The following is a 27739-nucleotide window of genomic DNA, read 5'->3' as shown; positions in this document are numbered from 1 at the left end:
AAAAATATCGCTAATGAGAAATCCGAACAAGATGAAAGAACATGTAAAATTCAGGCAAGGCAAGTTATATCAAATAGACATGCTAAAGGTAAGAGTCTTGCCCACTTGCATGATTGACACCTGCTTTGACTTCTGGCCTAAACTTTACATCTTCGAGGTCTTAATTAACGGCTGAAGGACTAAACTGATGATTGCTAAAGCAAAACCTGAAACTTAACACTTGGAACACACAAAATACACACTGAGGAATCCTTGAGAAGTGGTGATTTTAGAAGCTGGAATGATGACAATAAGAAAATTGAAAAATAGTCTTGAATCTTTTTGACAACAAAGTGGCAGCCTGCAGAATAGAAAGATGCAGTTGTCACAACTTTGGCAGCAATAGCAATGGATGATTTTTATGTAGTGTGGGATAAATTAGGCTCAGGAACACTTGGCAGAGGGCTCTCCCTCATCAGCACTTACATGGAGCTGTGCTTGTGGACCAATCAAGGGTGAAGTATGTCTATCCTATCCCTGATCCAAGAATTCTTCTGGTTACTGCAAGATCTTCTTTACGTTCACTAACCTTCCCCTCTGTCCACCTTCAGAAAAGGAGAGAACTCTTAAAACACAGATATAAGCATTCATTCCAATAAACATTTCACAACACAATAGTTTACCTCAAACATAAAATTATGATGAGTGAGTGAAAATCTGGTTTCAAAGTTTTACTAGGAATCTCTCTATATCACTTTGCTAGGGTGAATGGTACTGAAATGGATCTGAATAACAGGTATTAACAAGGAAAATGTTAATTATTTGAGCAAAGTTAGCAAGTAAAGTTGGTCAGCAGTAAAGGGAGATTATACATGACAGGATGAGACTGGAATAAACTTTTCTTTGATGGCCCAGTGTAGGCATGGCTAGCAGGTGAAGAAAGAGTAGCATTTTCTTCTTTCTACTGAGATGGTCTTTAACTGAGTGTAGAATTAGATGCCCTGTCTGCCAATTCAAAATTATTGTGCGCACTAGAAAAGCCATGTTTTAATCCTTGTCCATTTTGTGGAAGCAGCTGTTTCTTTTAATCCCTATTCAGCACTGCAGGTTTGAAACTTGATTAGATTATCTCCACAAAGATAATCTCTCTCTCAAACTCACCCAATTATTGGTATCAGACTTTGATTAGAGGGAAATGTGACTCCACTCATTCCAGGTGAGTCTTGATTTGTTTACTGGAATCCTTTAAAAGAGGAAGCATTTTGGAGAAAGTCATAAGAACCATGAGAGCCCACACAGTCAGAGATCTTTGGAGATAAAGAAGGAAAATGTTCCAGGAGCAGCTTCATGAAAAAAAAAAAAGCCTGGAGAGAAAGCTCGCAGATGTCTCCGTGTTCACCATATATCTTTCCAGTTGAGAGAGAAACCCTGAATTTCATTGGCTTTTCTTGGGTAAAGGTAACCTCTTGTTGGTGCCTTAATTTGGACACTTCTATAGCTTTGCTTTAATTTGGATATTTTCATAGGCTTAGAATTGTAAACTTGCAACTTAATAAATTCCCCCTTTTAAAAGCTGTTTCATTTCTGGTGTATTGCATTCCAGCAACTAGCATACTAGAACACCCTGTTTCATAGATATTGGTGTGTCCCCTGAAGGAAGATCGAGAGCCAGTGAATGAAAACATTGGCAAAGATTCTGGAATGGGGACATTCACACCCACTTGTATGACATTCACCAGGTGGGAATATTTCTGAGCTATACCTCTGTTGGTGGTGAAGATGGCAGTTTCATTTCCATACGGGTTGTCATTTAAGATCTTAATGGCTTCATCCAATGTTTCTGTCTCTAGAAACAGAAGAACTAGACCAAAAATCTCTTCCTTTTAATAGGTCATATTTCACTTGACATTTGGGATGATGGTGTTCCAACAAAGGCCACTTTCATAGCTTCTGACTTTAATTTTTCTTGCATCAAGACTGATGGACACTCCCTCCTTTATTCCACTATCAACCATATTACAGTTTGGCGTTTTCACCTGGGGGCTTATCAGGGGATCAAAATGAGAACCAGACTGTTCTGCATTGACTCTCATGTTTTTGACAAGCTCCATCAGTTCTGGAACCCATTTCTTGGAATCCCCCATGAGAATCTCTGCTGAAAGAACCATGTACTGCTGACCAACTGCTCCAAATGCTGCCCCAATCAGCTGGTTCAGGCTGTTTTCCTAATCAGCATTCTGGCAAGACAACTCCATGGTTCTTGGCTCCCATGTTGACTTGAACTCTTTTACAATTACCCTCTCTCAAAAACGTACTCTCCTGCCTGGTTGGATCCCATAATTCTGCTTGCTTTAATATCTAGATGATTGCATATGGATGATGTTCCACATCCTATCTGGAGTATCAGAGTCCTGAAGCAACTTAGTAAGAAGCACAATTGCCCCAGGGACTCACTCTGATGATTTCATTAGGAAGGAATTTCCATGCAGTGTGTCCATGGGGAGCATCCAAAGGGGGATTGTGGCCAGAAAATTGAATGGTGCAATGTCTACACACACAATCAGTGGCAAAGAATAGGAATAAAGTTCCATATCTTTGGTAATGGGTGGCCTGGTTTCTCCCAGCATGAGAAATGTTCCCTTATAAGCATGCTCAACCACATGAAGGCCTCAAAATACAACTCCTTCAGCATCAGCTAGGTTCTTCCCTAGCTGTTCCAACATAATTAACCTGACAACTTCAAGTTTTCTTTAATGAAATGTTGATAGCAGAGCAGGAACTGTTAATAGACTAATACTGATGTATTTATCTATGGGAGAAAAGCAAGTCTGAAGGAAGCAACAGCTGCCTCCATTTCAGCCTCGGTGGCCCGAGGACCCAAATAATGACCTCATTGATCTCTGTGTTTTGGGTGTCAATCCATTTGTGACTTTTGGATTCAACTACTTTCCCATAAATGAAGAGTTCTACAGTTGGCACTGAAGAGGAAGAGAAAGAGGGTGCTGGAAAGCAGGTGGAGTTTGCCTTGGAAGAAATCTGAAGGATATGGGTCCTCAGCAGCCATCACTGCTGCTGTAATCTGGGTCTGTTATCCACCCCCTTGCTCTTCTACTCCAAAATAAAGTTTTAAGAGACCTGGGCGATCTTGATGTTTCTCAGAACTTCATAATGGCCCATTAAATTGATGACAGCATGCTTATCAAACTAGATGAGTAAGAAGTGGCAGGTGCTCCAGAGATTTTGTTAATTCACATGCTTTCTAGATGGTGGAAGATTAACTCTATGAAGAATCATCAAAGTAAGACATCATTAAAATTTTAGGGATTCAGTGGTGTGGGGCATTCTAGGATATCCCTCCTAAGTAAAGGACAAATTATTGAATTTTTCACCTCTTAACACTAATAAGGATGCACTATGGCTTTTTCTGTTTCTGAGGGAAGAATATTTTATATCGAAGAATACTGCTCCAACCCATAACTGGATGAAGAGAAGGGCTTTCAGATTTGAATGAGGCCTAGATCTGGAAAGGATTTTTTTGCAGTAGGTGGAGGCTGTGTGCAAATGGCCCTGCTGCTTGGGCTGTTCTCCTTAGCATATCATATATTATTAGAAAAATTGGTATTGCAAAGAGATATTATGTGGAGTTTATAGCAAGCACCAACAGGATAATCACAATCCAAACTTCATGATTCTTGAACAAACATTTTCCTAAGGTATAGAGAATATTTAATAAATAAATATGATACACCATGATATTGTAAAGCTTGAAATTGAGATGCACTATTAAAGCAGTGCTTTCATATCTTTGAGTGTCTTAAGGCCCAAAGTCCTACCTGTGTAGTCCTCTGCTCTTTCCAGCTAAGGCTTCCTACCCAGTGGGAAAATTTCCTTATCAGTCAGACCTACTATACCCCATCCAATACTCAGCCTAAAGGGCTTTGGTAGCCTGTCAACCCATGAAATCATTCAAAGAAACTAATTACATCCTCCCTTGGGAACCAAGGACCATCCAGCCTTCTCGTCATTACAAAGCTTCCTTCCCACACCACTTTCTTTCATTCTGCTCCCTAGTACAACTGTACAGTAGTAGCCTTGTATGGCATAAAGTTTCCTCTTTCCTTGAGCTGTAAGTATGTGTGACTAATAAACATCTTCCAATATCATATGTGTAGGTGTCACATGTACACTTATCTCATACCATTTAGGGTGGGATGCATCCTTCACCCTCAAGTTGAATAGGAGGTGGTCAGAACACCCAGAAAAATTCATGTCATACTGAGGACTCGCTTTAGGGCAAAGCAGAGTTGGAATAGGGTGCATGATCACATGATCTACTGGTCCTATCACCTACAGCACCATTTAGAAGCTGCTAACTTAATTAAGAATTGGAACTATTTATTTCAGGTGTAGCTAAAGCATCAGCTTAAAGATGATATCTTGGGAATGGAGTGCCATTTTTCAGGGTATAGTATATATACTAAATCAACAACTATTATATGGTGCTACATCCCATCAGATCACATACATGGGTCCAGGAGGAAAGCAAAAGTAACCTGCATGAGCAGGTGGCTCAGATTTCCATTTCTTCCTGTTTCCTCACCAACTCTCTTCTCACATGAGGAATTATCTAAGACCAATTCACAAAGGAGGAGAAAAGATACGCCTGGCTTATGAATGGATTCTCATGTTATGCTGCCACCAGCTGGAAACAGATTACCACTTCAATAAATCCTACAAGACAGTACCCTGGAGGATAGTGGTGAAGGGAAAACCTTCTAAAGGGAGGTATTTCAAGGAATTCATTTAGGTATAAACTTCCTTTGGAAGAGCAGATGGCCTGAGATTATGATCTACACTAATTCGTAGGCAAAGCTGATGGTTTGGCTGGTTGGTCAGGTTCAAGAAAGAACAAGATTACAGAATTATTGGCATGGAGTCTTGGGGAGAGGTATGTAGCTGTATTTCTCATAAAAGGCGTAGAGAATGAAGATATACATGCTCCATATAAAAATCTATTAGAGATTATTGCAGTACAGGGACAAGATGATATTTCATAAATGAGATCAGTACTGTATGTTACAAATTTTAATTAGATTATCTCCATGAAGATGTGACTCAATCAAGCGTGGGTATTAAATTTGATTAGGTGGAAATGTGTCTCCGCCCATTCTACCTGGGACTTTATTAGTTTACTGGAATCCTACAAAAGAGATTCTAAGAGAGCAGAGAATGACAGCCATGAGAAAGCCACAACAGAGAATGCCATGGAACCATGAACCAGAGAGTCCACCAGCCAGTGACTTTTGAAGATGAAGAAGGAAAATGCATACCAGGGAGCTTCATGAAGCGTGATGCTTGGAGAGAAAGACAGCAGATGCCACCATGTTCACCATGTGCTCTCCAGCTGAGAGAGAAACAGTGAATGTCATCAGCCTCCTTAAACCAAGGTATCTTTCTCTGGATGCCTTAGATTGGACATTTGTATGTAGTTGCTTTAACTGGGACATTTTCATGGCCTTATAACTGTGAACTTGTAACTTATTAAATCCCCCCTTTTAAAAAGTCATGCCATTTCTGGTATATTGCATTCTGGCAGCTAGCAAACTAGAATACTCTGCAAAACCAGGATTGTGGACCTGTAGACATTTGGAAAAAATTTCCTGGGTGAACCCTAAATATGTCTGGAATGAACAGCATAGACTCCAGTAGGTCATGTCTCCTTGGCCCCTTGAATTCTTCACTACAGGGTAAAGGTCATGATACAAGAAGGGCCAACTTCGGGCCCTCTGTAAGATGTGGACAAAGGCAGAGGTCTGTCTCACTGAGGTCTAAAGACAATACTGTTTGCTGGGGTGAAACATTCCAACTGTCAATGGGAAATTGGCTCCCTGCTGCACATTTGAACAAGTAGTATTAGAATTAGAACTCAGGAGATTTTTACTATACTGCTTCCTTTACACATTATTTCCAGTTAATGCAACATAGTGGCAATTCATTAAACAAAGGATAATTTCATGACTAATGTCCTATAAGAATGAAGAAGTTTTGGTTATCACAACATGTAGAATACTCTGCCCAAACTAAATACTGAGGGAGGATTAGATGAAATGAGGGAAATTCTCTTAACAACATAAGTGTCATGACTGCTGTAGAATCAAGGATTAAGCCAGCCATGTGTTAAACTAATTATTTTTTCCTTCTCTTCCCCCCTAGCTAATTAATATGAGGAGCACTAGTGGTAGCTAACAGTTTGGTTTAAATTCCTCTGCAATGATATAATAACTAATTATTCTTCTATGATGTCCAATTTTATTTGCCCTGAATACCATGTCTTGCCCTATTCATCCCTTGGATAAAAGACAACAGTGGATACAGAGAATAAAGGAAGAGCTTCCATTTGTGCCTCCAGTACCACTCTCAACCTTTCTGCTCCCCCCTCTTTGTGCCTTGGGAACCTAACCTGAATGAGCTAACAGGCTTCTTGTCCTGGGTTTTCTGGTTGGTTTAACCAGTATGGAACTCTAGCAAGAGGTACAAATGAGGGAGGGTGGTGACTGAGATCTGGCCCTTTGCATTTATTATTTTTCTGCAGGATCTTAGAGGCACTGGCTGTGGTTTTGGACAGCAGCCTGCACTACAAAGCTCTTTATTTCTAGGTTTTAGTCTACTCTGTCCTTGGCCCTTTAGACCTAAGAATGGTAATGTCTGCTTCTGCTCTTCCTAGCCTGGTGTATTGTACCTCTTTTTGTTCTATCATATTGCTGAGTGAATATTCTCTCTTTTTTATTAAGCCTCTCTTGATTACCTAATTTCAGTGTGCCATCTCTTGACACGGCAGGATCTTGAGTGATACAAAGATTAGATACGAAAATATTTTTCTTGCATAGTAATCCTAAAGTACTTATTGAAGAAGCTTTATTTGTCAATTTGTCCAGGTATGTATATATTTATGTGACAGCAACATACAACATATGCTGTTTAGCTAGCCGCTGTTTCAGTCAACAATTTGTCACAGTTCTCCTTTAACTGTATAGAGTTTGAAAATGCTTTTCAGTGATTGCAGTGAATTTCAGTGTATGGGTATAGCATAATTTTATTTATCATCAATCATAGATGTTTCAGTTTTAAGTCTTATTCACTGGAATGAATTACTGTTTTACTAAATTTTTGTCCTCTTCTATACTTATGAATGTATATGATTGCTTAAAAATTAATCTTTTGTGTACCTTCTTCTGCCATTTAAACTTTATAAAAATCAAGCACAATGGCTTCTCTAGAGATAATCAAGATGATTAGAGTGAAATATTGAGTTCATATTTATCTATTTTCAGAGATTACTTCCTTTGGACAATAACCAATATTTTAAAAATGGCCATCAAAATGGCACAAAGATGTTAAGCAGAAAATGTTCTACTGTTTTCTCTCTTCCTCTCTAGTGCCTTATTATGAACTTGTAAACACAATGGTTGCTCTGGTATTTAGGGGCAAAGTCCCCTGACCCATGAGCTCCTTGTAAATTCATGTCTTTGGAGTTATCGTTTGGTTACTGTCTTGTAGAGCTGTTAATTATTTTCATTTTCTCCAATGGTAATATTTTATATGGCATTTTGTTTTAGAGAACACAGACAAATCTCAGACTCCATGAATATGCTCTTCTCTTTATACCAGTAAAATGGAAGTATGGAAGTAAATTTAACAGTAGGAAAAGTAGACTTCAGTCAGATAAGATTCTGTTTTTGGAATTTCTATGGACATAAATTGCATCGTAATAGGCATGAGTGTTATCTTTATGCAGAATAGAAAGCATCCAGAATCAGGAATTGGGTAATAAGAGAGAATAATGAGGATACTGATATTTGAAAAACGTTAATTGACATTGATTTTTAACTGGAACTGCACTGTGTAGAGTAATGTTAAAGATATTAGAAAAAGGCCAATGGCTTTGTAATGTTTTGGATTCAGCATACGCTGTGATTAAATCTCTTTGTTACCAGTGGCAGGGAATGAGAATCATTCAGATAGTCATCACTGGTAACAGTTATGTGTTGCTGTATTATGAGATGCTAGGAAGAGGGTAGGAGAAATGAGGATAGAAAGAACCAGATTCTATTAGGCGACTGCTATTCATCTGGAAATGAAAAGAACTCATTAAAGCATTGACACTATGAAAAGGTCTATTTTGAGAACTAATGAATAACTGTGGAATAGAAAAAATGTTGGAATGAGAGCATCATGATGAGGCTTTGCATGCGAGAGCTGATGAATGCAGGGGCAGCGAGAGGAGAAATGAGCAGATATCTCACTGCTCTTATTCCCTTGCTTGCATCTCATGATACAGCAACATATAACAGCAGTGATGCCTGTATGAATGTTTTTCACTCTCTGCCACTGATAACAGAGTGATTTAATCACAGATATATTAAATTGAAAAAAAGGAATTGTGGCATATTTCCATTTAAAAAGTACCAAAAATATGATTGGCGACCACTTACTAACTTCCAAATTTAAAAGATATCATTGTCAGTTTTGTATGAGATCTTATTAAGTTTTGCTAATAAAACATGAATATGATTAAGTCATTTTCATCTTCCTAGATTCCTTGTTCTTCCTCCTCAGAGGAAATGACTTTTCTGAAGTTGTTGAGTACCTTTTCTGCTCAACTTTTTCTACTTTCACTATAAATGTATTTATAAATAATATATAATTAAATATTTAGTGTTTTTAAAATGTAGAAAAATTATATATTATATTTATTTGTTTATTTGATGTTTTCCAATTGATTTATATTTTTGAGATTTATCCATGATGAGATATGTAAATCTGATCCATTGAATTACTTTCAAATAATTCATTCCATTGTGTTATATACAATAATAATATTTATCTATTCCTTTTTTATGGACAGATAAATTATTTCCTTGACAGAATTCATTTCAGAAGAAGAACTAAGTGGATTTGGTGACAAAGATTATCACATGTTGTCATAATAGTTCTACATGGCATGAATTATTACCATTATACCTATAGATGAAAAGGCCCAGAGTTGAAATGTATTTTACTCATGTCACTGAGTTTATGGTGACAGGATGTGAAATGTGGCTTTTAAGACACTGAAGCCTAAACTCACATCATTATATGCTGCAGTTTCTTTCACAATAATAGAAATAGTTTCTACTAGATATTGCTTGCTATTTGCAAAATCTCTAAGAGATTAAAATGAAGAACCACACAACACAATCACACAGTCACTGTATCCACATTGAGATGGATGATCAACGACAATATACTGTCCCTAGGCTGTTTATTTAAGTCTTGTTATGTATCTAGCACTCTTTGAGGCATCGTGGAAGATATAAAAGAATTATAGATAGAATAGCCGCACGATCTATTTAGGAAGTTGAAATGAAACACAAGAAACAGAAAACTGCTTGAGTTGATTTCATGAAGGAGGTAGAACTTGAGTACAGTTAGGATAGTGGAAACTTTCTTGTGGTAGCCCATGCTGGATTCTTCAGGGGTCTCAGTTCCTTCTGGGAAAAGAAAAGTTGAATAGAGCAGATAAAACTGGCAATATTTTTGCCATGTGTCCGTTCAGAAGACCACCTGTTCAAGTTGGAGTATTTTACGGAACTCATTTGAACAAGTGCAGGTTCCCCAGGACACTGAGGTACATTAATTTGTTGACAGACAGTTGTCAGAGATGGTTAATCATCATGTAGACTGAGGCACTAGTCACTGGTATACCAATATGTGGTAATAATCAGCTATTGGAAGGGTTCATCTTTCATGAACAGTTTCTGTCATGATTCTGCCATATGTTTTTGTTCAGGCTGAATTTTCATGGAGTTACAGCTAAATCAGGGAAAGGAGGGGTTTGGAAAGAGTACTGATTTCGGAGTCAGTGAATCTGGCTTTTAGTCTAAGCTCGAACATGAAGTAAATTTATGGTCTTAGTTAAATTACTTAAAATGTTCAGATATGTGTTTCTTATTGTATAACAATTAGAGATTTTCCTGAGTTAGGGATCTTTAGTTTGTCAGTAGGGTCCAAAGTTGATCTCATTGATTTAAGTCTTGAATATTTATGTTCAGGACACTTTCTTTTAGTTCTTTAAATTTTTTTTTATATTGCCTATTTATTTATTTTTATTAATTAAAGAAAAAAGAAATTAACAGAACATTTAGAAATCATTCCATTCTACATATGCAATCAGTAATTCTTAACATCATCACATAGATGCATGATCATCATTTCTTAGTACATTTGCATTGATTTAGGAAAAGAACTAGCAAAACAACAGAAAAAGATATAGAATGTTGATATAGAGAAAAAAATAAAAATAATAATAATAGTAAAAAAAAGAAAAGGAAAAAGAAAAAAAGACAAACAAACAAACAGACAAAAAAAACCTATAGCTCAGATGCAGCTTCATTCAGTGTTTTAACATGATTACTTTACAATTAGGTATTATTGTGCTGTCCATTTTTGAGTTTTTGTATCTAGTCCTGTTGCGCAGTCTGTATCCCTTCAGCTCCAATTACCCATTATCTTACCCTGTTTCTAACTCCTGCTGGACTCTGTTACCAATGACATATTCCGTATATACATACGATGGACTATTATGCAGCTTTAAGACAGAATAAACTTATGAAGCATGTAATAACATGGATGGACCTACAGAACATTATGCTGAGTGAGTCTAGCCTTTAAATATTTTTGATCTTCCTTTCAGACAACTTTTTCACTTTTTCTAAACTCTATTGACTTCACCTGTTCTCATCTGGCCAGTTTCTAACCCAAATCAAATGACAATTTCATTAATTTGTCCTTTCAGCAAATACTTATTTGTCACTATTATATACTTGGAGTAATTCAAAGTTTTTGGATGAATTAGTGAACAAAATGGATCGTGTCCCAAATTTTATGGAGCTTGCATTCTAGTTGGCTAGAAAACTTAAAAAGTAATAACCAATGAATTACATTTGTGATAGACAAAACTAAGAACTACAGTGCTCTTTTTAAAGAGAAAATTAATTTAATTTACAAAAGACTGTTTTCTTTTCTATCACAAAGAAGTATGGCTTTTTGGAGGGGATAATTATAATTCATTACTGAAATATCCTTTCTGACATGGAATTTTGATGCTTTCTCTTGGCCAATACCACTGTATTTTCTTATTCATTCATTAATTTAATCTTATGTTTTTAGTGTTATTTTGGGGTAACCAAAAGAAAGATAAATAAAATTAACATTTCCCAAATATCAAATATGTCATATAATTAAAATACATTCATAATTTTACTAATTGCAATTTCACAGATAAACTGAGGCTCAAAGAATTTAGGTAACTTACCTAAGACCAACCTGTCAGTGGTCAAACTATGTTTCTTTTCTAAATAAAAGTAAATAATTACAAGATAAAGTGACAAGTTATCACCTAGGGCATCTTACAAAATGCTTTTCAGTGTGCCATGATATTTTTCTCAGTTTTAAGTTTGCACATTTAGATAATGTGCAAATTACTCTAGGGCAGTACTTCTCAAATTATGTAGTAGTGAAAGTTGAGGTTATTTTCTCTTTAATTTCTACTCCTAAAAAAGTGTACATCAATGCTTTTGTAAAATACAAAATTAGGAACATTTAGATGTTGCTATAATATCAAAAAGCTACAATTTGATTTCTGTACCAGTGATGCACACTGGAGAGAGACAGTTCATGAAATTGAACCTGTCTGTGGCTCACTTTTCAGTAACACTACTTCAGGTTCTCCAAAGATGAATGAGCCATAATTGCTGCCTTCAGAAGCTCACAGACTACATGTGAGTTTGACCTTTAACAAATTCCTTAAAATATAGGAGATAGTAAAACAAAAATAAAAAATAATAAAAATAGAAATAATATGTAAAGCAAGACTTTGCAGATGTGGTAAACATTTAAAAAACCCTGCAGAGAATGTATTCCCAAAATGAGGAGTGAGAAGGAAAAGAGGAGAGGTCTATCTGTGACATTAAGTTTTTTTGGATTGAAAGTAGATGCAATAGTAATTAATTTTATGTGACTGGGGCCAGGCTATGTTAGTCTGTACCAAAAATCAGAATGACTTGCAGTTGAGTTGCTTTTATCCAAGTTGAACATCTTGTATCTCATGAGGAACATTACAGCATCTACCTTGGGAAGAAGAGGGATATTAAATGCAGAGATGACTTGGTGATTGAGAATGGCTGAACGTGACAGCCACCAACTTTTGGTGTGATCACAATTTCAGAAGCCATGAGCATATTAGTTTAGATGTAACACTTAAATGGAAATAGGACTCATAATGTTGACATTGTCTTCCTAATTTACAAATATAATTATCATAATTTATGCTTTTTCTTTTTCACTTCCTTCAGGTAACCCTGCTAACAAAATCAATGGATGGAGCGAATCACTCCATGGTGTCAGAGTTTGTATTACTGGGACTCACTAATTCATGGGAACTCCAGTTTCTCATCTTTGTGTTCTCCTCCATTTTGTATGTGGCAAGCATGGTGGGAAACACCCTCATTATGCTCACAGTGACTTTTGACCCTCACTTACACTCCCCCATGTACTTTCTGTTGGCCAACCTCTCCCTAATTGACTTGGGTGTTTCTTCTGTCACTTCTCCCAAGATGATTTTTGACATTTTTAGAAAGTGCAAAGTCATTTCCTTTGGAGGCTGCATCACTCAAATCTTCTTCATCCATGTCATTGGTGGTGTGGAGATGGTGCTGCTCATAGCCATGGCCTTTGACAGATATGTGGCCATTTGTAAACCCCTCCACTATCTGACCATCATGAGCCCACGGATGTGCATTTTCTTTTTAGTAGCTGCCTGGGTGGTTGGCCTCATTCATTCTTTGGTTCAGTTGGCTTTTGTAGTAAACTTACCCTTTTGTGGTCCTAATGTGTTGGACAGCTTTTACTGTGACCTTCCTCGGTTAATCAAACTGGCCTGTACTGACACCTACCAACTGGAGTTTATGGTCACAGCCAATAGTGGATTCATCTCTGTTGGTTCCTTCTTCATATTGCTCATTTCCTATATTGTCATCATTCTCAGTGTTCAGAAACTCTCTTCAGCTGGTTCATCCAAGGCTCTGTCCACACTTTCAGCTCATATCACTGTAGTGGTTTTGTTTTTTGGTCCTTTGATATTCTTTTATACATGGCCATCTCCTTCCATACTTCTGGATAAGTTTCTGGGCATTTTTGATGCAGTTCTCACTCCTTTCCTGAATCCTATGATTTATACATTCAGGAATCAAGAAATGAAGGTGGCAATGAGGAGAGCATGCAGACAGCTATTAAGCTATGGAAAGATTTCTTAAGTGACTGACTGCTTTTTGAAGTCTCCTCTTTGACTACTGGAGTCATTGTTGCTGGTCAAAGTCAGAAAGAAGCTTTCCTGTACCCTCTCCTGACTTGATTATTCATGCTGATAGTCTATTTTGACATTCACTTAGGAGTGAGTGACATTCACTTCTGAAAAGAGAGAAGGGGTTTCATATAAAGTACTTACAAACCAAAGTTTATAATAAATCTATGCCTCTTTCAACTCCTTAGAATTCTGATTCCCTATAAACCAAATTTCCGAAGGTAATGCTCTTAAAATAACCAGTCTCAGTTTTGTTTCCTCTTCAGAGCTTATTAAATGATTTTTCTTTTGATTGCTTTGACCAAACCTATGGGGTTTCAGGGACAACTCCCATGACCACATGAGTAGGATGGCAAAGTCAGTTCTCTACAGCAATGTCTGGTCACTATACTCCAGTGCTGTTAATTAGCCTCCTTTTAATTTTTTTTTACTCTCAACTTTTTATATAACAGCAGTGGCAGCATCAGAAGCTCAGGGTACTCTAATTCCCTGAGGATGGTGTGGTCTGCAAATAGGTAGGTGGAAAGATGGAATATCAAGTTAATAGGAAAAAAAATGGACTTAATCTGTTACATCTAGTTTCAGAAAAATAGTCTAGTGGCAGAATCTCCATTTGCAGATTTCAAATAAATTTTTGGGTTTGGTCATAAAGGTTACATTATAAGGGAAAGGAACAGATCATATTGCAGAGTATATAAGGGTAGTTATAGACTCAAGAAAGACAAATAACTGATACTGACTTCACCTGGTACCCGAAATATGTCTTGGGGTTTTCAGCCTGAAACTAAAGCTGTGGAGGAGAGCTGGGACGAGCAGAATGCGATGTCCTTAGCATAGGCAAGCGATTTGGGGACACTTTGACTTAGCAAAGGATTTAATTATTATTTTTTATCTCATTAATCTATTTGTTAAGAATGAAGAGAAATTAATAACACACAAATGTTAAAAGTTAAGTTTACTTGCCCTCTTTTACATCTGTATTTGCAGAAAAATTAAAAAAGGAAGTCCACAAGAGACTACTATTAGGTGGTATTTCTTGGAACTACAACCAAATGATACATACAGAATTTGGAGGATTGACTGATTAACTGTCTTCCTGAGAATCCACCTGATGCCACCTATATGCCTAGAGACCTACCATCATTTTCAGCTGTGATGCAGAATAACTGCCTTAATGATATTAACTTGTAATTAATCCATCTGTTATGATGTGTGTTGAACTTTTAATGTTTTTTTCCTCCCTCTCTAATTTGGGCCACTGTAATGCAAAATAGGTATAGTTAAGGTTCAGAGACAATGACAAATTTAGGGGTCTAAGGGTATGGAAGTAGATCTTAAGAGGAAAGGTAAAAGGATGGGGTAACAATTTGAATTCTTAATTTAAGTACAGTAAGGATTTATATGAGATTTCTTATAATATGTGCAATTTTACTTAATAGAAATAGAATAGTAATAGAAAAGAGAAAGCAGACTTAGAATAAAGAAACAGAAACTTCAGTTGGAAGCAAGAAAGAAGATTTGAACTGTCAGAATGATAAAGCCCAGAATAACCAAACAAGAGAGATGTGAATTGTCAAGTCGTATGTCCTAAATGATTTAGATGTTCCCTGATGAATTATATGGACTAGATCAGAAATTCTATTGACTGGTTTATTTCTATGACTTTATTAGTGGCACATTATCTATTTTCTTTAATAATAAACTTCAAAATGTATAAGAATGTCTTCTGTGAGACTGACAAAATCCATGCAAATCCACAAAGCAAATTAAATTAAGTATATGGCCATTTATTTTTAGTAAAGTTGATGAATTCTTCCATGATGTTTACATTTGTTATGGAACGTGGTCTTTATAGACTCCCAGTGCTTCTAACAAGTGCTAGTTAGCAACTGTTTAGAGATCTTTCTTCCTTTGTACTGCCTTTGGCTCTTCTTCAGTTCATTTATTCATCTGCTAATTTGCTTATCATCTTTCCCTCTCTCCATCCATTCACCTATCCATCCTCCCTTATTCATTCATCCAACAAACACTAATTATATGTACACTGCATGATAAGAATGGTGCTGGACAATCTGGGGTTAAGTGATATAGAAGAACTTGCCTCAGAGATACGTGCAATTTAAAGTAGGGCTTCCCATACTAGATGTTCTTGATATTTTTGCTGGATAGTTCTTTGTCGTGAGGTGCTGTCCAGTGCATTGTAGTATGTACAGCCCCATCCCCAGCCTCTACCCACTGGATGCCAGGACCACCACCTCCTCCCAATTGTGATAGGTATAAATGTCTCCAGACATTGTCAAATGTCCCTTATGGGGTAAACACCCTTAGCAGAGAATCATTGGTTTAATAGGAGAGACTTAAAAACACATAATTCCCCTGCAGTGTTGTAAATGCTACAGTAAAGATGTGCTCAGTGGAGATTTGGTCTTCTACTGAAGTATGTGTCTTGTCTCTTCTCCCAACCTATTATCATTACAAATATGCTTCTACAAAGTAGTTCTTAGTTCAATCCCAAAAGAAGATCCTTTATTTGAGGAAATTATTCACCATAACCCATAGTTGACTTGTTTTACAGTACAGTGACTTTTCTTTCATATGATCGATCCCCATCCAAGTAAATGATTTAGCTAAAAAGTTAAGATTTGATTTACTGTTTTTTCTACCACGTGGTTACTTTTGATATAACTTTATGAGAAGATTTAATAAAAATGCTCTTTTATTTTCAGGAGTCTTTAAATACTAAACCATTGGAAATGACACTGTATATAGAAAGGATGAGAAGTACTGGAGTTTGTAATCAATTTAGAAAATGGATTTTTTGTTTCTGTTTGCTTGTGTTTCTGCCTTTTTTTGGGTGTGTGTGTGTGTGCATGGTCTGGAAATTGAGCCCGGGTCTCCCACATGGAAGGAAAGCATTCTACCACTGAACCACCTGTGCACCTCTTGTTTCTGTTTTTTAATAAGAAACATTTTGATCAAATTTAACTGAAATTGGTTATGAGTACTTCTATATTGGTATTTTTTTAAGTGCAGGCCTTTAATGTTTTATGTCATAAACAAGGAGTAGTAATATTAAAAGACAGGCTATTCCTTTAAATCTAACTGGGTATGAAGTATTCATACTGGTTTATTCATTCAGTAGGTAATATAGGTCTTTCACACTTACTTTTCTTTTGCTTTCATCATTTAATCTATTGGTTCTGAAGTGTTGTTTTCTCTTACATTCTACACTAAAGAATATTCATCTTCAGCTTTTTGAGAGTGTTCATGGAATGTCATGGCTCTTTATGTATTAATTCTAGCATTAAAGGAGTCATCTGGATATTGCTTGAAATGTTTTCCCACCCCCTCACTCTCTCCCCAGACCTTTATTTGTGGGAATGTTTTATCTATTTACTTTAAGTGGAAGTGGTTGACATGTGCAATTTCCTTTTTGGTTTCTGATCATTAGTAGGTTTTAATCATCAGCAGAGTTGTTCTATCACAATGTTGACAATTATTTGCTTCTTATTTCCAGAAAGCTAAATTTCTTCCACTGTTTAATTCATCCTAGCTCTATACACATAAAGAGACACTATGGAGGATTATTCTCTCTGCCTACCTTTTCATAGAGGCAGAGTAAATATTACATACAGGAATGTATTAAATATAGGCACAGCTGATGCTTGGCTGTAAATATTCCAGTGTTCATTTTTGAGCTCTTCTATTGAGTACACACAGATTCCTAATGTAATTTTAGATGTGTTTTTGGCATGGAAATTCTTATCACACAGAAAGAATGATTTCCCTTTACCATTTATCATTTGTTGCAGTCTAAGAGGCTCACATATTATTTATGAATAATATCTGAATTTTTTGCAATCTGGTCTACACTTGGTAAGGTGACTACTGAAATTTTGTATACTGGATTCATGCAGGCCTGATTACAACTGACTTAAAACTTTTTAACTAAAGGTAGAAACTAGTCTTTCTATTGTTCCACTATTTTACTCTTTATTTTCAATTTTGGGTGTCTTTTGGGTTGTTTATTTAGTGACATTTTATAGAGTGTCTATGAGCGAGCTTTTGAAACCCCTGGTAATGTGAAGTTTAAAGTGACCAAAAGCAATGCTTATTCTTGCTTTCCTGCTTCAGAAAAATCTCATTAGGGAAAAAAAGTTTAAAGAGCTCAGTGTAATTGGCCTGAAAGTCCAAATCGTTCATTAAAAAAAGAGAAATGTTAACTTAAACTTTGTTTAGGACATGGCATGATAAATAGAGGCTATTTTGTTATTTTATTTAAAAATTCATGTTGGGTTCTAAAACGTTTCAGCCTATACAACTGTTAATGTATTCTATAGTTTTCTACTTGCTTTGTAAGGGATTACTTCTTTTTATTTGCTTCAAATTCCTACTTAGAGCTTCAACTGCTTCCTTATTCTAGAATCTTAATTAGTTAGTGACTAAATATACATTTTCATAATTTTGTAGATTTGGGGTCATTTTTGCTTTGTTCATATGAAAACTTATGCAGTGAGCTTTGATTTTTCACATCTAAAAGCCTCAGTATCATCTATATCCCTGTAAATCTCACTATGCATCATCTCGGCATAACTAGCACCTAACTAAATCTCATCATTCCACCTCTCCTGTCCTGATCTAAGCCACCATTGTCATTTGCTTGGATTTTTGCAGTACTCCCTAACCAATCTCATTGATTATATCATTGAGACTATGAAGTATATTCACAAGGCTGCAGCCTAAGTGTAACTTTAACAATGTAGCTGATTTTATCATCCTTTAGTTCAGTGTCCTCCACTTGCTTTTTATCTCACTCACTGCTTTAATAAAGTCCTTACAATGGCTCACAAGGCCATTTTTTGTGATTGTCGGTCTCTGCTACCTCTCAGACCTCATGTACTACACTGTCCCCCTTATGTACTCAGGTTCAGCCCTACTGATTTTCTAATAGCTCTTTGAATACATCAAGTATGCTCATGCTTCAGGTTTTACTCTTGCTGTTTTCTTCATGTTCCAAGTATCTTCATGTCTCACTCATTCACTTTCTTGTGATTTCTTCTCAAATCCAAACAACCAGCAAAAACTTCCCTGTCTACTCCAGTCTATCAAAGCATTCTCCATACTGTTCTATCCTCTTTCCTTGCTTTATAGTCTCCATGGCAAAATCATCATCAGACACACTATCTATCATCTTTATTATTGTTTAATTGCCTGTCCTTCTCTGACAGAATGCAAATCAATAAAGATATTTATTTTTTTCTAGTTTGTTTTTTGTAGCATCTCTGGTATTTAGATAAGTTTCTTGTACATAAACTCAAAACAAAGTAAGTAAAAATGGATGTACAGTTGGTTATGAGTGACGTTTGGTTGAAGCGGTGCCATTTGAACTAAACATTGAAGAATGAATTTTTTCAGAAGTATACAATTGAGAAATAATTTCTGGCTGAAGCAACAAAAACAAAGCCACAGAATCTTACAATTCTTTTCACAATAAGTATAGCCCTCTTAATCTGTCTAATATATGTGATTAGTATGATCAGTCCTCTAGATCATTCACCATACTTCATGTTAGCAAGGCCACAACACAACTCATTTATGTCTTCTATAACTATAGTATTAATAGTAAAAGGTTGTTATTTGATTTTTATGAAATGATCAGGTGGCATTTGACTACCATAATTTAGATATTTTTTTATAGAGGATATTAATGTAGTACTACTAATTTACATTTTCTTATTTCCTCCTGTAGGTAACATGAGATTGAACATACCAATTGAACAATGAATGGAGCCAACCACTTTGTAGTGTCTGAGTTTGTGTTCCTGGGCCTCTCCAATTCCTGGGAGATTCAGCTTCTTCTCTTTTGCTTTTTCTTCCTTTTCTATGTGTCCAGTACGATGGGAAACCTCCTCACAGTGGTCACTGTGACCTCTGACGCTTACCTACACTCCCCCATGTACTTTCTGCTTGCCAACCTCTCCATCATTGACCTGCTGTTTTGTTCCATTGCAGCACCCAAGATGATTTGTGATCTTTTCAAGAAGCAGAAAGCCATCTCCTTTGGAGGCTGTTTAGCTCAGATCTTCTTTAGCCATGCAGTTGGAAGCACTGAGATGGTGCGGCTCATAGCCATGGCTTTTGAAGATATGTGGCCATATATAAGCCTCAATTACCTGGAAATCATGACCCCATGGATGTGCATTTTGATATTAGTGGTTGCCTGCGCCATTGGTCTTATGCACTCATTGACCCAGTTGGCTTTTATTGTAAATTTGCCCTTCTGTGGCCCTAATGTATTAGATAGCTTTTACTGTGACATACCTCAGCTCATCAAACTTGCTTGCACAGAAACCTATAGATTGGAGTTCATGGTGACTGTTAATAGTGGGTTCATTTCTTTGGGAGCTTTCTTTTTGCTCATCCTTTCTTACATCTTCATCCTGGCCAGTCTTCAGAAACACTCCTCTGGTGGTTCATCCAAAGCTCTTTCTACTCTGTCAGCTCATATTTCTGTGGTGGTTTTATTCTTTGGTCCACTGATTTTTTTCTATATGTGGCCATCTCCTTCAACACATCTGGATAAATTTCTAGCTCTGTTTGATGCTATTTTAACTCCTTTTCTAAATCCAGTCATTTATACATTCAGGAATAGAGAAATGAAGATGGCAATGAGGAGAGTGTTTGGTCAGGTGAAAATCTTTAGAATCATCATTTAGATGACTTGATTGAAGCTTACTTCCAAGACACTATTGACTGTTCATAGCAGTAACCATGAAGAAGGGTCCATCTTTTTATCTTTCAGAATTTCAGCGTTCACGGACTTCCTATCACTGGTGTAGTGGGTCTATTTTATTCCCACTGAAGAATTAGTAAGATTCTTACCTGAAAAGAGAGGAGGACTTTTATATAAAAGATAGAACTATCCACGATTATATTAATCTTTACTTTATGGGTCCCAAAGAATAGTGCCAAGAATAGCTTTCACACATTTTAAATAATAGTGTAAATTTTTTCTCAAGATAACCATACAAATATTTTCAAGCTGTCTTGCCCTCTACTTGGTGCCCTTGTTAACATCGTATATCATTATCTATTTGCATCCCATATCTTTTTTTGTTGTTCTGCTTTCTTTCCTGAATTTCGTTGGTTATGGTTAAAATTTAGCAATCATCTTTAAGTTCTGTGGCCACATATTCATTCTAATCAGTCTAAATATATAATGTACATACCAGACAATTATTATAGAATTAAAATTTAATAACATGGAAAAGTGCTTAATATAGATTAATAAATGAAAAGGGAGATAATAAAAAAATATAATCTATTTTTAAGTAATATATGTGTATAAGCAAAATGTTAATGGTGATATTTTCTCTCATAAGAATATAGCTATCCCCTTTGTGCACTTATCTTCCATCCTTACCTGTAATTTTTATATTTTTACAACAAATGTTGTCATGTAATAATAGAATACATTTAAAAACCTTAAACAAAATACAAAAATTTGTCGTTTTTCACAGATTTTAATGTGGAATCTTGACAAAGGCATTTTTTGAGCTACAAAATTGTGATCACTGGTGTTAATTTCTCTGCACGCATACTTGGCCTCCTGTAGAATTCTAACAACAATTACTTTTAGTCTTAAATATTACAGTGCCTTTTCTCATATCTTGCAAAGCTGTGTCTCTTCACTGAACCATAGATCATTACACATTTTGCTGTCTTTTTTGGTAAGAGCACTTTGAAAATGGTCTGCAGATGTCACACTCATTCATTGAATGAATATGAGTCAACTTCTCAATTGGTGACACAAGAGATACTAGGGTGCTTTGACAGGCAGTCTCTGTGCCCTTTAAGAATGGAGGTTACAATGCAATCTCTATTTCTCTGCATATGTCTTGAGGACATAAATATTGGACAGATTGGGTCCAGTTTTTACATTGGATAAATATTGTTAGAAATAAGAATGAGATCAACTTAGACCAACGTACAAGCTTGGCCAACTTAAAAGCAAGCACTGAAAACCAGCCACACAAAAGAAAGTCACAGTTCCTCCCATGTTCAGTCAAATATGATGATGCTTACAAGTGAAACTATGATAGAATTAGTGTATATTGGCCTGGCTACTAATGATAGCAAATTTTCAACTGTGTGCAAAATAGTGTTCTTGGAATTATGGATAGATGTTCAATAAATATTATACATTGCCTTGACTTTGACAAAATTTACAGTCTAAAGGAATTTAGGTCTTTACTGAAACAAATATTGTTTATTTTCATTACACTTTAGTGGAAGTGAGTCAAATCAGTTGCATGGGGAAGAGGTTTCTTTCATGTGGATGTAGCAAAGTTGGAGTAAGTGCAAGCTGATTTTAGGCTCTTTGATTTATCTTTATGGCTCTGATTGATCAGATTCATATGCTACTAAAATCAGAGACATAGCCAAGGAAAGAGCTTTCTAGTGATGATAATTCAGAGTACAGTTGTGAATATCCCTAGATCTGTAGGTACCCATTTTTCATTTCTAGAGTAGTCATTGAATTAAAATTATTACCTAGGGATTTCAGTTCTGTTTTATGGCATTTATTATTATTATGCTTTGAACTTATAAAAGTGCTAACATTTTTAGAGCCCTGCCCCATCCATTTCCTATCAAGTATATGTGAATTTCCTACTTAATTCTCTTGACATCAGGTGCAATTTAAAGGTGTGTGTAATATTGCCATTACTCGTTTCTAATTCGTTTTTAAGAATAAGTTATTAAATCATTCTGTATACTTTATATTGATTATTCTTTAGTGAATATATTTCTGTTTGCTTGTTTAACATTACTGATACAGGCAGTACATTTGACTTTTGGCAATCATAAGCATGGTTTCAAATCTTTCGTATACGTATTGATACTTTCCATTGATTTTTCAATTAAATCCAAACACCAAGTGGGTTTAAGTTTTACAATCTGGAAAAAATCCATTTTCACTACCATCCCATCTTCCTTCCCTCCTGTTGACGAGCAACCTCTTTACAATAATTTTGCTTTATTCTTTGTTATTTGGCCTAGCTAATGTCAATCTTTGGGTTATTCTTTTTACCAAGTATAACTTGGTTGGCAATTCCTCATCTCTAATAGTGCTACTTGGGCACTGTCATGGTTAGGGACAGGTGTCAACTTGGCCAAGTTGTGGTACCTGTTCATCTGATTGGGCAAGCGCTGGCCTGTCTGTTGCAATGAGGACATTTCATAGGATTAGGTCATGATCACGTTAGCTACATCCACAGCTGATTCCATTTGTAATCAGCCAAAGGGGAGTGTCTTCTGCAATTAGTGATGCTAAATGCAATCATGGGAAGCCTTTTAAGGAGGACTCAGAGGAGACAGGTTGCATTCCTGCTTTGGCTGGTGAGCCTCTCCTGTGGAGTTCATCCAGGCCATCCATTGGAGTCATCGGCTTCGGAGCCTGCCCTGTGGATTTTGGACTCTGTATTCCTACGGTCACATGAGACACTTTCATAAATTTTATATTTGCAAGTGTTCCCGGTTGATTATGTTTCTCTAGAGAACCCTAACTAATACAGGCACTTATTTTTTTTTATTATTTTAAAAGGAATATACAAGAAATTTGGAAAATACAGAAAACTCTTGCTTACACAGTTCCAGAACTCTGAAATCCCACGGTTACTATTTTAGTGAGTAAGGAGTTGACTTTTTTATCTTTTTATTTGAAATAATTTGAAACTTACAAGACAGTTGCAAAAATAAGACAAAACCTATACAGAGAACTCCAGCATATCTCATACTTAGACACCTAAATCCAGTTTTTATACCTGAATCTAATATTCTTCATCCATCTATCATCTATATCTACCTATCTAATCTGTCATCAATATATTTCTAATCTATCTATCATCATCATCATCTATCATCTGTCTTTCCATTTATTCATCTATCTTCTAAATACTTGATAATAGGTTGCATACATAATGTTTCTCGTACACTCAATACTTCCATATACTTTTCCTGAGAACAACGGCATTAGCTTATGGAAGCAACTTAAGTAGAGCAATGAAGTTTGGGAAATTTAACATTAATGTAAGGCTTACAGTCTATGTATCATTTCCCCATATGTTCTAATAAGGTATTTTGAGCCTTTTCTCCTCCATTATTATATCCACTCCAGGATCATATACTGTATTTAGCTGTTATTGCCTCTTTGGTCTTTTTTTTTTAATTGCCAAAACATATATACAATGCAAACTTTTCCATCTCAACCACTCCCAAACATACAATTCAGTGGGATTAATCACATTCACAATGTTGTGCTACTCTCACAACCATCCAGTATCAGAAATTTCTGATCACCACGAAGAGATCCATAGTGCGTCACTTGGATGCACTTCACCCATAGTGCGTCACCTTCCAATTACTCCTCCATAACCTTAGTCTACTTTCTCTCTCTATGAATTTGTATGTTCTAGCAAGTTTTTATATCAAATCACACAATATCTATCTCTTTGTGTCTGACTTATTTCACTCAACATGATGTCTTCAAGGTTCATCCATGTAGTAGCATTTATCAGAACTTAATTCTTTTTAACAGCTGTATCTTTTTCCATGTGCATGTATTTAATATATTTTGTTTATCTATTCATTTGCTGAAGTTATTTGCATTATTTTCATCTTTTGCCTATTGTGAAGTGCTTCTATGAACATTGTTGTACAAATATCGTCTGATTTCCTTCTTTAAAGTCTTTGGATATATATCTAGAAGTAGGATTGTCAGAACATATGGTAGTTACATATTTAACTTTTTGAGAAACTGCCAAATTGTTTTTTTGCAGTAGGTGTACCATTTTATATTCCCACCAAACATGTTCTAAGATTCCTATTTCTCCATATTCTCTTCAACCCTTGTTATCTGTTTTTTTTTAATTTTATAATAACCATTTAGGTGGGTGTGAGTTGGTATTGCATTTTGGTTTTGAGTTGCATTTCCCTATGGCTAATGATATTGAACACTTTTTCACATGCTTGTTGGCCATTTTTACATCTTTGGAGTAACTACTCTTCAATCCTTTATTCACTTTATACATTGAGTTTTTGTCTTTTTGTTGTAGAGTTGTAGGAGTTATTCATATATTCTGGATATAATACTCGATTCATGTATATGTTTTCCAAATATTCTGTTGGTTGACTTTTTTTAGAAAGCAATTTTATTGATATATATTCACATATCATATAAGCCATCCAAAGTGTACAGTGGCTTCTAGTATAATCACCAGAATGTGGTCATACCAAACAAAGCACTTAAAAATGATCTTAAAAATATTCATGTTAAAAAAAAGAAAAAAAAATGTTCAAGTTGATGAAACAAAATACAGAGAACTAAAGACCAGACTGGACTTGGCAGAATAAAGAATCAGTAAACCTTAAGTCAAGACCCTTGAAATGAGTCATACTGAGGAGCAGAAAGGAAAAAAAACTATATAATGTGAAACTATCCTAAGACAACTCTGAGGCCCCATCAGGCACACTGATACATACGTTATGGGAATCCCAGAAGGAGAACAAAGAGAGAAAGGAGCAGCAGGAATGTTCAAAGAAATAATGACTGAGAAATTTCCAAACTTAGCAAAAGAAGTGATGGTTCACATAGAAGAATCCCAGAGAACACCAGACAGGATAAACATGAAGAAAAATACACCCCATCATATATTGATCACACTATTGAGTGATAGGGCAAGGAGAGAGTTCTGAATGTTGCAAGAGGAAAGCAATATTTTAAGGGCAGGGACTTCCAGTTAGATTGAGCACTGATTTCTCATCCAAAATCATGGGGGCAAGAAGGCAGTGGGCTGAAATAAAGTGCTAAAAGAAAACAAATACCAGCCAAAAATTTTATATCCAGAGGGACATTCTTTCCAAAATAAGAGGGACATTAAGACATTCCCAACTAAACAAAAGCTGAGGGGGTTCATCCCCACTAGACCTGCCCTATTAGCAATGTTAAAGGGAGTTCTTTAACTGAAGGGAAAGGACACTACACAGTGAATGCTTCAAAGTGCAGTTATGTTCAAGTTAGGTAATGAACAGAACAATTTCCAGCTGTTCTGTTGTTGTGGACTTAAATCATCAACATGTGAATTTCATCTATGGCTGATTATGTCTGCATTTGGCTAAAGGAAATGCCTTTCACCATGAGTGAAGCTTAAAAGAAGGTGTCAGAAGACAAGAGCTCAGAGCCAGCTCAGATCCAGATGTTTGGACATGCAGAGAGGATATGCCCTTGGGAAAACTGTTTGAACCATAAAGCTGGGATAGAAGCCAGCAGACATTGCCATGTGCCTTCTGATATTCGTAATTTATAACTAAATAATTCCCCTTTGTAAAATCCATTTCATTTCTGGTGTTATGCATTCAATTTTAGCAAAGTAAAACAAATTCTAATACATTTGGCTAAATATTTTGAGATTGAGATTCAAATCAAATTAATGCTTGCAAATTAAACTATTTTTCAGTTCAATATATTACTGGATCCCTCCTAATCAAAGCCCTTCAATAAGAAAACTGGAAAAGCAACTGCTGTGCTTGTGCTAAAGAAATAAAAGACAAGGAAAAATCTGATGAACAATAAGAGGTCTCTGAGGGAGAATGTAGCACCCAATTTCTAATTATTCTTTTAAATTTACAGATTGACTAGACATAAGGGTGCCCTACTTCTAAGTCTATCTTCAGAAACAAAGAAATGCCCAGGAACAAGACCTCTCCATTAGCCCTTAGTCATTTACGGCAGGCAATAAATGATACCATCGGACTTAGTAATATGCTTGTTCCTCTATAGGTAAGTCATTTTTAACATCCAGCTTCTTTCAAGATTTTGTCTTTATCTTTGGTTTACCTCACTTTACATATGACATATCTAGGTATAATTTTTTTTTCTTTGGTATTTTTCTTGCTTAGTATTCTCTGAGTTCTAGATCTGTGGCTTGGTGTCTTGTCATTGATTTTGGAATTTTTTGTCTTTGTTACTTCAAATATTTTTTCTGCTCTGTTCTGTCTCTTTTTTCACTTTCTTTTCAAATTTTTATTATTCCTTCTTACTATTGTTTTGGTTTGCTAAAGCTGCCAGAGTGCAACACACCAATGATGGATTAGCTTTTAATAAGGGGATTTATTTAGTTACAAATTCACAGTTTTTCAGGGGAAAGGTGACTGGCCTTCCTCTAGGTTTCTCTGTCACATGAGAAGGCTTTCCTTGGGATGATTCCTTTCTGCATCTCCAAAGTCTGTGTCTGAGTGCTGAGATGAGGTATGCTGCAACTGCTGAGCTTTCTTCTGATCTCTCTTGTTTGCCTCCAGCTAATTAAGTTAATTGTCATTCATTATGGCGGGCACTCCCTTTAGCCAACTGCAGGTGTCAGCAGCCATAGATGAATTTCACATGCTAATGATTTACATCCACAGAAACAGAACAATGGTCAACTGGTCAAGTTGACATCTGAGTCCATCACAACTATGCTCCAGGGTTCTTGGACATTTATTTGTTTTTTTCCCATTCTACCTCTGTTAGTATTTCAGTTTGGGATGTTTCTATTGATGCTTACTAATTCTTTCCTTAGCTTTGGAAATCTACTGAAGAACCAACAAAGACATTCTTCATTTATGTTATAGTGTTTTTAATTTCTAACAAGTCTTTTTGATATCTAACAATTCCTCCTAGAATTTCTACATTTCTGCTTATATTACCTATATATTTCTTTCATATTTCTCCCTTTTCCATCATGACCTTAACATATTAATCAAGTAATTATTTGAATAATGTCTCATAATTCCCAAATATGAGTAATAAATAAGATGGTCCTGATGTCTATTTTGTCTTTTCAGATTGTTTTTTCCTTACCTTTTTTTAATATCTAGGGCTGGGAGTATGATGGCTGGAGAAGTATTACATTAGTTGATCTTATGTCACTGAAGAAGAATTGTATGAGACAGAGAAAGGGCATATGCCAATATCATCATTTTTTAAAACAAAGAAACTGTAGCATATAAAGAAAGTTAACCACCTTGCCCAAGGCATCAAAAAATTAGTATAAAACATTCAGGATTTATAACTTCTGCTCTTCTCTTCATCAGGTTGTAATATAGCCTTCTCCTTTCTCCAGTCTTTCCCATACATATTATCCAAGTATGATATGTATCTAAATTGTACTTTATATGTATGCATTTTAGACACCTCAAACAAATCATCAAATAATAATTTCCTATTACATTTTCTTTGATATGTCAGACTTTGAAATGATGTTCATAAATCTTTTAAATATGAAATTATTAGGAAGAAGAAAGAAATGATTGAGAGACAAATAC

At 35.8% G+C, this 27739-nt stretch overlaps 2 protein-coding genes and 1 pseudogene across 2 annotated transcripts; 2 read left to right on the top strand and 1 right to left on the bottom strand.

Moving 5' to 3' along the window:
• Positions 1-828: 828 nt before the first annotated feature.
• On the bottom strand, positions 829-4038 carry LOC143655435 (methylmalonate-semialdehyde/malonate-semialdehyde dehydrogenase [acylating], mitochondrial pseudogene; annotated as a pseudogene).
• An 8354-nt stretch (positions 4039-12392) lies between these two features.
• LOC143655074 (olfactory receptor 4F3/4F16/4F29-like) lies at positions 12393-13331 on the top strand. The gene has a single exon (XM_077126619.1). It carries the CDS (start codon positions 12393-12395, stop codon positions 13329-13331), a length of 939 nt encoding a protein of 312 aa, XP_076982734.1.
• Positions 13332-19158: 5827 nt separating this feature from the next.
• Positions 19159-20094, top strand: LOC143655073 (olfactory receptor 4F15-like). The gene has a single exon (XM_077126618.1). The coding sequence runs from the start codon at positions 19159-19161 to the stop codon at positions 20092-20094; it is 936 nt and encodes a 311-aa protein (XP_076982733.1).
• Positions 20095-27739: the final 7645 nt, after the last annotated feature.

This window comes from Tamandua tetradactyla, chromosome 14, assembly GCF_023851605.1.
Source record: "Tamandua tetradactyla isolate mTamTet1 chromosome 14, mTamTet1.pri, whole genome shotgun sequence".
Taxonomy (NCBI): Eukaryota; Metazoa; Chordata; class Mammalia; order Pilosa; family Myrmecophagidae; genus Tamandua; species Tamandua tetradactyla.
The sequence above is the reverse complement of the archived record's forward strand: the minus strand, read 5'-3'. Positions and strand labels throughout refer to the sequence as shown.

Coding starts and splice junctions, on each gene's coding strand:
- LOC143655074 (XM_077126619.1), top strand. CDS start 12,393: ATGGATGGAGCGAATCACTCCATGGTGTCAGAGTTTGTATTACTGGGA.
- LOC143655073 (XM_077126618.1), top strand. CDS start 19,159: ATGAATGGAGCCAACCACTTTGTAGTGTCTGAGTTTGTGTTCCTGGGC.